The sequence below is a fragment of the Vespa velutina genome, chromosome 6 (genome assembly GCF_912470025.1).
Source record: "Vespa velutina chromosome 6, iVesVel2.1, whole genome shotgun sequence".
NCBI classification, from domain to species: Eukaryota; Metazoa; Arthropoda; class Insecta; order Hymenoptera; family Vespidae; genus Vespa; species Vespa velutina.
In genome coordinates, this window is record NC_062193.1 from 8,201,753 (window position 1) to 8,211,887 (window position 10,135).

General features: G+C 33.4%; 1 protein-coding gene across 7 annotated transcripts in view; it reads right to left on the reverse strand.

The window, feature by feature from the left end:
• Window positions 1-10,135, reverse strand: part of LOC124950203 (multidrug resistance protein homolog 49) — a 67,229-nt gene that overhangs the window by 23,667 nt on the left and 33,427 nt on the right. For 5 of the 7 annotated variants that reach the window (XM_047496624.1, XM_047496627.1, XM_047496622.1 and 2 more), the window contains exon 6: window positions 2,036-2,163. In XM_047496624.1, the coding sequence (XP_047352580.1) occupies window positions 2,036-2,141 (106 nt within the window). In that variant the 5' untranslated portion in view covers window positions 2,142-2,163. Of the gene's footprint in view, window positions 1-2,035; window positions 2,164-9,282 lie in introns of all 7 variants that reach the window. The other 2 variants (XM_047496628.1, XM_047496626.1) reach the window with 1 other exon arrangement.

Genomic DNA, 10,135 nt, shown 5'->3' on the forward strand with positions numbered 1-10,135 from the left:
TTTCCCGATCGGCGGAAATGTATTCTGAGTTGATGACATCGTTAAGTGTGCAAGAAAGAAAAAGAAGAACAAAAAAGAAAAAAAAAAAAAAAAAAAAAAGAAAAGAAGAAAAAGAAGAAGAAGAAATTTACTATTGTATCCATAAAATTGGGGAAAGGTAAATGAAGTAACATTGAAGAAAGAGAGAAAGAGAGAGAGAGAGAGAGAGAGAGAGAGAGAAGAAAGAACTGAATTTTTCTATTAAAAAGAAAGAGAGATAATTTATCACGTCGAATGTTCCCTTTTTATCAATCGAGCTTTCTTCAACACTCTGTTGACACGCCTTAAGAGAAAAGCGTTCATAACAAACGATCACGGAATGGCCGATTCTTTCGGAAACATAAATCATTCGTTGTGAGACGATCGGAACGCGAAAAGCGACAAAGAGTCGAAGTCTTACTAGTCGAAGGAAAGAAGTTTTCCTGCTTCACGTGCTGCGTTTGTCGACTTCCACATGAATTCCTTTCGTGAGAGTGCAAGTAAGATGAATGTATAAAATGAAAGAGAGGGAGAGAGAGAGAGGGAGAGAGAGATACTTTGCGAAACGTCTGTCGAGATTCTACCCTCAGGGACTTCCATTAGCAACGTAATTGCAGTTCGAAACTCCTGCGTCGAATCTACGATCGACGATACGCGTTAAATGTACACGTGCATACGTGTGCGTGCACGATACAGCGTATATAGGGTGAATCGTATAACGTAATCACCTTTCCTCCATTAAAATATATATATATATATATATATATATATATTTTGTATCCGAAATGATAAAAATAATTTTGGAAGAATTATTAGTAAAATCGTGCTCGTAAAAAAATTGTTTACGAATATATTTAGGATAAAAAAAAAATATTGGAAGGAAGGGGAAAAAAATTTATATATCGGAATAATCAAGTTACAACGAATCACGTTATATAATCGAAAGAAAAGACAATTTTTATATATCATATCGTAACTCTCGAATACTATTTTTTTTTTCTCTATTCTCGTTTCGATAAACGAGATCACTCCCAGATAACTTTTCCTCATGCATGTATTAACAGAAAGGGAAATATCTTTTATTCGGTCATATTAAAAGTCAGGAAAAAGCCCTTTTCCTTGAAAGCTCCCTTTTCAAAGCCTTAGATCGATTCCAAGCGCGAATGAGCTGGATCACGAAGAATGTGAATTGACAGTGAGACGCGATTAGACTTTCTATCTCCTTTCAGTCCTCCCCACCCCTCACCCTCACTCCACCCCACCCCACCCCACCCCACCCCAGCCCAGCCCATCTCATCCCATTCGACTCACACGTTTTATCACCCAACAGAAATAACTTTCATGTCTTTATACGAGGGAGAGAGAGAGAGAGAGAGAAAGAGGACGGTATTCTTATAAATGTGTACTATTTTTTTACTTTTTCATAAGAGCAAAATAATAAACGAAACATTTTGCATTTAAATTTCAAGTACTTACGTACGAAACAAAAAAAAACAAAACAAAAAAAAACAAAAAAAAAACAAAAAAAAAAAAAGAAAAAAAAAAGAAGAAGTTTATCCTCTTTCTCTTTGATAACCTTTCCTTTCGTAAGAACAACGGCTAATACGATTCTTATTTAGTTATAACGTCGAGATAAAGAATATTCGTCGGTAAAACAAAAGTATATATAAGATCGGCGCAAATCAGTAGGATAAAAAAAAAAAAAAAAAAAAAAAAAAAAAAAAAAAAAAAAAAAAGAGAGAATTAAATTTAGGATCGATAAATAATTATTAATTACAATGCAATAATCCCAACGACTTGTCGAAAATATGATCGATTAACGATAGATATCGATATAGCGGTTTCTCGTCGAGAATGTACGATATCTAAGATCGAAAAGTTTTAAATAAGAGTACGATTGAGAGTGAGAAAAATATATGTTCTTTTTTTTTTTTTTTATTTTTCTTTTTTGTTAAGAAGAAGAAGGAAAAAAAAAAAAAAAAGAAAATAAAAAATGAAAACAAAAGAGATTACTTACACCTCGAGAGGATTTTTTCTGGGCGGTGAGATTTTGGGGGCTCCATTTGGATAGTCTGCGGTGCCTCCCTTGGACTCGTGGACCACTGATAAATTCGCTGTGTCATTGCGCATTCTCAGTTAACAACTCTGAAAATAAAAATATAAAAAAAAAATATAGGCCAAGAAAAGATAGTAGACAGATAAAAAGAAGAAAAAAAAAAGAAAAAATATAGATCAACGAATAATCGTTATTAGAATGATCTGCAGAGCAATCGAGTCTACGTTCGGTAATGAACAACAAACGCGTGAATTATTACAATACTATTGTATGCCGGTAATTAAGTACAACTGTACCAACATGCACCTCTATTTGCTTTGGTCATTATCTACTAAATCACACATTTGCCTTCTGCGAATACCCGAATACACAAATACACGATCGCCTGCCTACCGACCAGATACTCATCGGTTGTATATACTAATTAATCGATCCTACCGTATGAAACTTTCCACCCTCGAGAACCATTCCACAAGGCTTATTCCTCGTCGAAAAGTATTACTCTAGTTCGAATTTAGATTTTATACGACTTGAAATGTTATCATGTTTGGCCATTCCGAAATGGTAGATTATAGTATGGACTTTTTGATCCGTAAGGAAATGGGGGTTAATTATAGAGTCAGTCAAGAAATCGAATCTATTCGACGTCACAAGATATAATTACGTAAAGTCCTTGAAAGATCTCTTTGGTTAGTCAGAAAGATGAAAAGATTTTCTCGTTCTACGTAAAAATATTGAATTAATAGGAAAAGAAATAAATGAATGTATAACTATATAGAATCGAGAGGAATGATCAAAAAGTTCAATTTTAATGACACTCGGATCGGTCTATAATACTTTGACTGAATTAAAAGGTAGGCTATCTCTTAGCGTATATATTAAAATTATCTCGACGCGACTATCGACAATAAAAATCGCATGTTTATCAAAGAGTACACTTATACGATCGGCGATGTATATCGCGTTGCTACTTTTACGAGAGACGTCTCGTCAAACGATCCGACATCTTTCATCATCCTTCTATTATCTTGTCTCGCGAGATTAAAACGAGGAATATATTGAATCTTTCGTGCTCTGAGCTATCTCATGAGAACATCGCTCTCTCTCTCTCTCTCTCCCCCTCTCTCGCACGCTCTCTATTCCTTTACCTCTTTTTTAAATTATTCCATTTTACACTATGAGAGGAAAAAAGAATAAGAAAGTACTTATTCGCAAATCCAATAAATTTTCTTTGTCCAAGATGAAATCTTTCCCTCGTCGTAGACACCCTCATCTTCGAACGAACTTATAAAATTTCCTTTTACCTTCCCCTCTTTATCTCTCTCTCTCTCTCTCTCTCTCTTTCTCTCTCTTTCACATTCGATATAGTATAGTAAACTTCATAACGTAACGTAAAGAATGCTACTCGTTTTTTTTCTTTTTTTTTTTTTTTTTTTTTTTTTTTTTTTTTTTTTTTGAAGTGTTACCAAGTCAGTAGCATCGTTGCGTCTTCTATTCTTCGTTTTATTCTCTTTCTATGCTCGTAAATCATCGGTGAGATCGTCAAAGCGGAAGTCGAGCGGAAGAAGCCGCCCGACTGATAAGGAGACGCATTTGCCGCGTTTTGTCGCGGTCCATAATAAAGGGCGTTGCGACAGACGTGCCATTAAAGCCTTTCCTTGTGCTAAACTATTTTATCTTTTTTTTTTCTCTTTTCTCTCTCTCTCTCTCTCTCTCTCTCTCTCTCTCTCTCTCTCTCTCTCACTCTTCTCGTCTCTATGAATATCAAACTCTGTCTTTTATATATGAACTGAATATATGAGAGCATTAGTAAATCATATTTTATTGATTACTTTTGTTAAGAGCATAAGGATAAATAAATAAATAAAGAGATAAATAACTTCCTATTTGCCTCTCTTTATCTCTATCCCTTTTTCTCTTTTGTGAGTACAAAAATAAAAGCTTTAGAAGTGTCAATATTATCTAACGATACATACATCAAACGATTGAGAAACTGTTTTACATTTTTGTTTAATCTTTATTATACAACACGTTTGTATAATTTTTTTTCCCCCCTAAACTTCCTGCAATCTATAATAAATATAAACAAATAATAACAAATGGTAACAAAATTGATTTTTCTTGTCGCGTGAATCGCCGCGATCATTATTTGATGGGAAGAGATAAAATTATGATTAATTTTTAATTTAAAAAAACAAGAAAGAAAAAGAAAAATGAAGGAAAAAGAGATTAAAAAATTGTTTACTAAAATCTTCGTTCGCATAAGTTAATAAGCAATTTTGTAATCGTAATATCACGTCGATACGATAACAATACGATTATCGTTAAATACATATTATAACGAAATCACGATGAATCTTAAAACATAATGTCGAACTAATCGTTTCTCATTTTTAACGATGAAAGAAAATGTAATATTTCGAATTCAATGCAAAAAAGAGATTTTATCGAATTTATTCATATGCCTTCTTATAAAAATTCGCATAATACGATCGTCGCATAATACCTGTTAAAAATCAAAATTCCTTACCAAGCAAAAACTCTATCAGAGAACGCACGAAACGCTTTGAGTGAAAAATCGGAGTTAATTGTAAAAATGACAAAACTTGGATAACGTTCGTTGTTCTTTCACTTTGTCTTTATCTTTCTCCATCTCTCTCTTTAGTCCTTTTTTCTCACTCGAGGGAATACGTAGAGCACCTTGCCACGCTCTCGAAACTCCATTAAGCTCGAAAACTAATTTCTACGGTGTACTCTCTGCCCCTCTACCACCTTCTCATCTATCCATCCTTCTTTCTCTTTCTCAGAAGAGCTGCAGTGTAATCCTTCGCGGTCAAAGTACTTTCGAACATAAATTCGCACGTTCGAGATATATGGAGCGTACGGAAGTACGGTTTCGGTCTTCGATATCGCTTTTGGTACATACTTTCGGATGCTTACAATGTGAAAACTCAATCATTGTTTGTACGGAAAGAAGGAAAAAGAAAAAAAAAAAAAAAAAAAAAAAAAAAAAAAATAAATAAATAAATAAAAAAGAAAAAGAAAAAATATCATATAAAGATATATATAAAGTAAATAATACGAGGAGGATAACGAATGAAAAATTCGATCGATTGCTTCTTTCTCTTGAGAACAAAAATTTCAAGTTCGTTGCTTCGAAATAATATCATCGTGTATATATATATATATATATATATATGATATATATATATATGATATATATATATATGATATATATATATATCATACATATATATCACATCGTATTACGTGCCGTTTGTTGGCATGAATCTGAAAATCGTGCGAGACAAAACGCAGGAATATATATATATATATATATATATATATATATATATAGATTTTCTGAAATAATCCGCAAAGATTTGCGTCTCTAAGTTTAAATGTCATCGGGATTTCCTCAATCAATTGTGTTCCAACTTGATGTAATAAAAAAAGAATTATCGCGTCAATGTGAAGTAGACTCTGTGAATTACTGCGAATAATTTTTTTTACAAAGAGCAAGATAAAAATAATAACAATATAGATTATATAATCGATACGTAACCATTCATAGACAATTTTATCAAACTCCAACGACGTTAAGTCGTTGCGATTGAAATCGACATTATATCCTATCAGCTATATTGCAATATATTTAACAACAATCAGTCCATTTCGTTCTCGATAAGATTAAAAAGCAAAGTGGGAAAAGCCAAGAGAACATCAGGTACACTCGAAAAGTTTTAAAAATATCAAATATCGAAATTAAACTAAAAATATATTCTTTTTTTTTTTTTTTCTTTTCTTTTTTCTTTTTTCTTGCGAACATATCATATCAGCTGTATAAAGAAAAAATTTGATTTGACGATAAATTACTCGAATAAAAACAAAATAAAGGAAGCAAAAGAGAAAAAGGAAAGGATTATTTTGTTGGATTATTCTCGCCTTAAAAAAAAAAAAAAAAAAAAAAAAGAGAAAAAAAGAAAATCAGAAATGTAGTACTCCGAGATTTAAAAAGTATCTCGACGTGAGAACCAAAAGAAAGAGAACACAATCTATGTTATTCTTCCGAGAGAAACAAACCAGGAAAATACATACGACAGCGAGAAAAGCCGAGAAACGAGTTTTCGGGTACGGATAGTGGACCGCACGAGTCAACCTCAAGATGCCGACAGACTAACAAGCTTTCACGAGACGCATACGCATACATATATAGCTTGTTTCACGCCCGATGGACTTACCATTAATCTAACCACTTCGTATTCCGTACTGTTAAATTACTCGAGATTTATACCCTTATGTTTCAACAAGGAATTATTTCAACGAAAAGATTGCAACAAAAAGAGAGAGAGAGAGAGAGAGAGAGTGAGAGAAAGAGAAAGTAAAAACTAGAAAGATCATTCGAGGTAGCGTAATTGTACCCTTAAAACTCTCCCAGTTGTTTTATTTCGGTGATTCGACAGCACGTAAAGAAGAGTTTAAACGAAGAAAGAAATACGAGTTCACGAGGGAACAGATTAAGATGCTACTAAAGTCAGATCCTACCACGAATCCTGTACATGAAGAAGGTGTTTCGATTAACGACGGAAACGTTTTATTAGGGTACTTCCCTAGCTCAGGATGGAAGAGAAATCGGGGAAGATATTCGTTCGACAAAAGAGGATTAGCTGATAGCGGTAGAGCATCTCATCAGTGGTGGTAGAGTAGCAGAAAATCCATCGTACAGTAGACAGTACTAACTATATCCGACTTGCAGACCATCCAATCAGGTTACCGGAGTTTCGAGTTTAATGCTGTTATGCGAATCAACGTGAGAGCGCACATCTATGAATCCGTGAAAATCTATGCCTCGGTCTTCCCCAATCCCACGTTTCGCGTTCTATCTAACCATCGAGATATCACAAATGACAAAGGACACATTCTCTCTATTTCTCGCGCTCTCTCTCTCTCTCTCTCTCCCTCTCTCTCTCTTTCTCATGAAAATTCTCGACATTTCACGTTTAAAATTGTTGATGAATTTTAGAATTTAACTGATAAAAAAAAGAAATGAAACCTTGTTACATAAATAATCTCTTAATGCAAGACAATCAACATTTTCATGAATCCAAACAAGGATCAGTTAAATGAAATTGTTTTTTGAAAAGAAAAAAAAAGAAAAAAAAAGAAAAAAAAAGGAACGTCCAATCGAATTAGAACAAATCACTATATAAATTGTGCAATAAAAATCCCAACTAACTTATGCATATAGATTGATACACACATTATTGCACGGCGCAATATCCGATTACTTTTGAGTCACTTCACAAACAACTTTTATCGATCTTGTTATCCGGATATCAAACTCCGGGCTACGCTGTCCTTTGATATAAGATGTTTCTCTCTCTCTATCTCTCTCTCTCTCTCTCTCTCTCTCTCTCTCTCTCTCTCTCTCTCTCTCTCTCTCTCTCTCTCTCTCCTCTCTCTATCTATCTATTTATCTATTTATGGAACATGTTTCATTCGTTTGTACCCTGATTAATGTTATATAGTTTCTTTTTCTTTACGAAGGTTAGTCACATTTGAAAAAAAAAAAAAAAAAAAGGCAAAAAAATTGGTAAACACGGAAAGAAAGATTTCTCTTTAACTCTTAACTCTTTCTTTATTTTTATGTTTAAAAATCAAATAAAAATAAATAACAACGGGGGGGGTCCTTATCTTTTCGATAAGTCGAGCTCTTATGTACATTCACATGTGGAAAATCACAAGTAACGATTTAATTAAGCAACATCATGCAACATTATCTCGAACTGTTCCGAGTATCGAGATGCTTCGTTGATAAATACGGTAAATACAAAATAATGCAAGAAAGTGTCTCGTTCTTTTAACATTCGTCATTAGTTTTGTACATTCTTTTTTTTTTTTTTTTTTTTTTCTTATTTTCTCGCTTCGACAACTTCTATGCAAATTAAATTTTACGATCAGTTAAAGGGAGAACGCGCTATTAATAGTAACACGGATTTTTCGATTTATTTATTTATTTATTTCTTTTTTTTTTTCTTTTCTTTTCTTTTCTATTTCCTCATGAATCATCAAGATAGATAGGACATTGTCTTTCGAGAGAAACAGATAGGGAAGAAAAAGGAAGGTGGTTTTGACAGGCAATATTGATATCGAAACATGATTCGAGATTACAAGAAACATCAACGCGAAAGAATTGCCGATTTTCCACCAGTAAGATTTAGAAAGAGTAATGACAATTACTTTGACGTTCTGTCAAGACAGTGAAATTCAAATTTGTTTTTTTTTTCTTTTTTTGCTTCTTCATCTCCCGTCACATTCTCAAGATATACACAAATAGTTACATCGAATTTTCGTTATTGCCTCTTCGTCCTCGTGGAATCATATTAATTCGAAAAGCCTCTTCTATTCGCGTGTTCGTAGATCGACAGATTAATAAGAAACATGCACGCGAGACCTGTCAAAGACGACGAGAGAGAATCGGAGTCGATACTTTAAGGCGGACTCACGTGTCTCTAGCAATTCTAAAGCTTTACTCTGTATAGATGATAGAAATCCTGTCCAATATCAATTGATACGAGCCGTCGATCAAAGGAACCCCCGATATCAAATAGCCGATATTCGAATATATACGTGCGAAAGAAAAAGAATCTCAAAATAAAGTCGTATTATTTTTTGCTATAATATTCCCTTACGAATATATATTATATTCGTAAAATATATATATATATATATATATATATATATATATATATATATATATTTATATTAAAAAAGACCGATACGAGAGATATTGGTTCTATCCAATAATATGAAAGTATATATAATAAAATTAATCTTTGATACGAATATAATAAAAATATAATATTAATAATAGATAATAATAATAATAATAATAATAATAATAACAATCGCATCAAACGAATCCAAGAATATCGCAATATTAAACGCAAAGATTTCGTAATAATCTGGCTAGAAGGAGTACATAATTTCGTCGGTGAATTCGGTGCAATTCTATCTGTCCCTATCTGCTTTTATCCGGTATGTAAAAGCATAATTACTATTAGTAATAGTGGTGGTGATATTAGCAATAGTAGTAGTAGTAGTAGTAGTAGTAGGAATAGTGGTAGCGGTATTAGTGATAGTGGTAGTAGTAAATGATGACGATGAAGATATATGACAATGATCCATATATCCAGGATAAGACGTACCTTGGCACGGCTACTGCTTCCAATCGATGTCCCAAATATATTTAATCTGATCGACGCTGAGTTTCGGTACGGAGTCAAACCCCTTCATAAGTGTCCCTCGCGACCTCAAACAGATGTCACTCTCGCACCCTTTCGCACCGACACGATATTATCTATCTATCCTTTTTTTCACGATCTCTCACGATCACTTTGATTATTTGGAAATTTTTTTCGGAATTAATTTTGACGTAGGTAAATCACGGAAAATAATTCAAAAAGGACGTTCAATGATCTCAATGAACGAAAAATTATTATTAAATCGATCTTCTCTCGTACGAATGACGAAAACGTATTAAAGATGGAGAAAGAGAAAGAGATAGATATATATATATATATATATAGATCGACAAATCACATTGAAGAAAAACGGTGGTCGTGTGCCAAGTTAATCGCGTTCTCACGATAGTCACCAATTACTGGAGGCACCTGTTCAAAGACGCTATCTTTTATACCATGGTCGCGACAAGATAAGATGCCTAGTAGTCCGAGGCGTCTTCGTATACAAGCGTCCAGTTTCCTCGTTTCCAATGCGCGACGCGCGTCACACAAAGAGTTTCCCGAACGATCATCGCATATACTTCCTCAACGACGTTCCTGGCACAAAGCCGTCAATTTCATAGAAATATTCTATTTGATTTAGACTATATATCGATCCTTTCGAAGAATCATACACCTACGAATTTCAACGATCCAATCTATACAACATTAATGAACGGTCGTTGTGTTCGACGTTGTTAAACGTCGAAACGTAAGAAAAAAGTTTTTAAGAGAATTCTAAAATTAAATTTGACGAGGAAAAAAAGAAAAAGAAAAT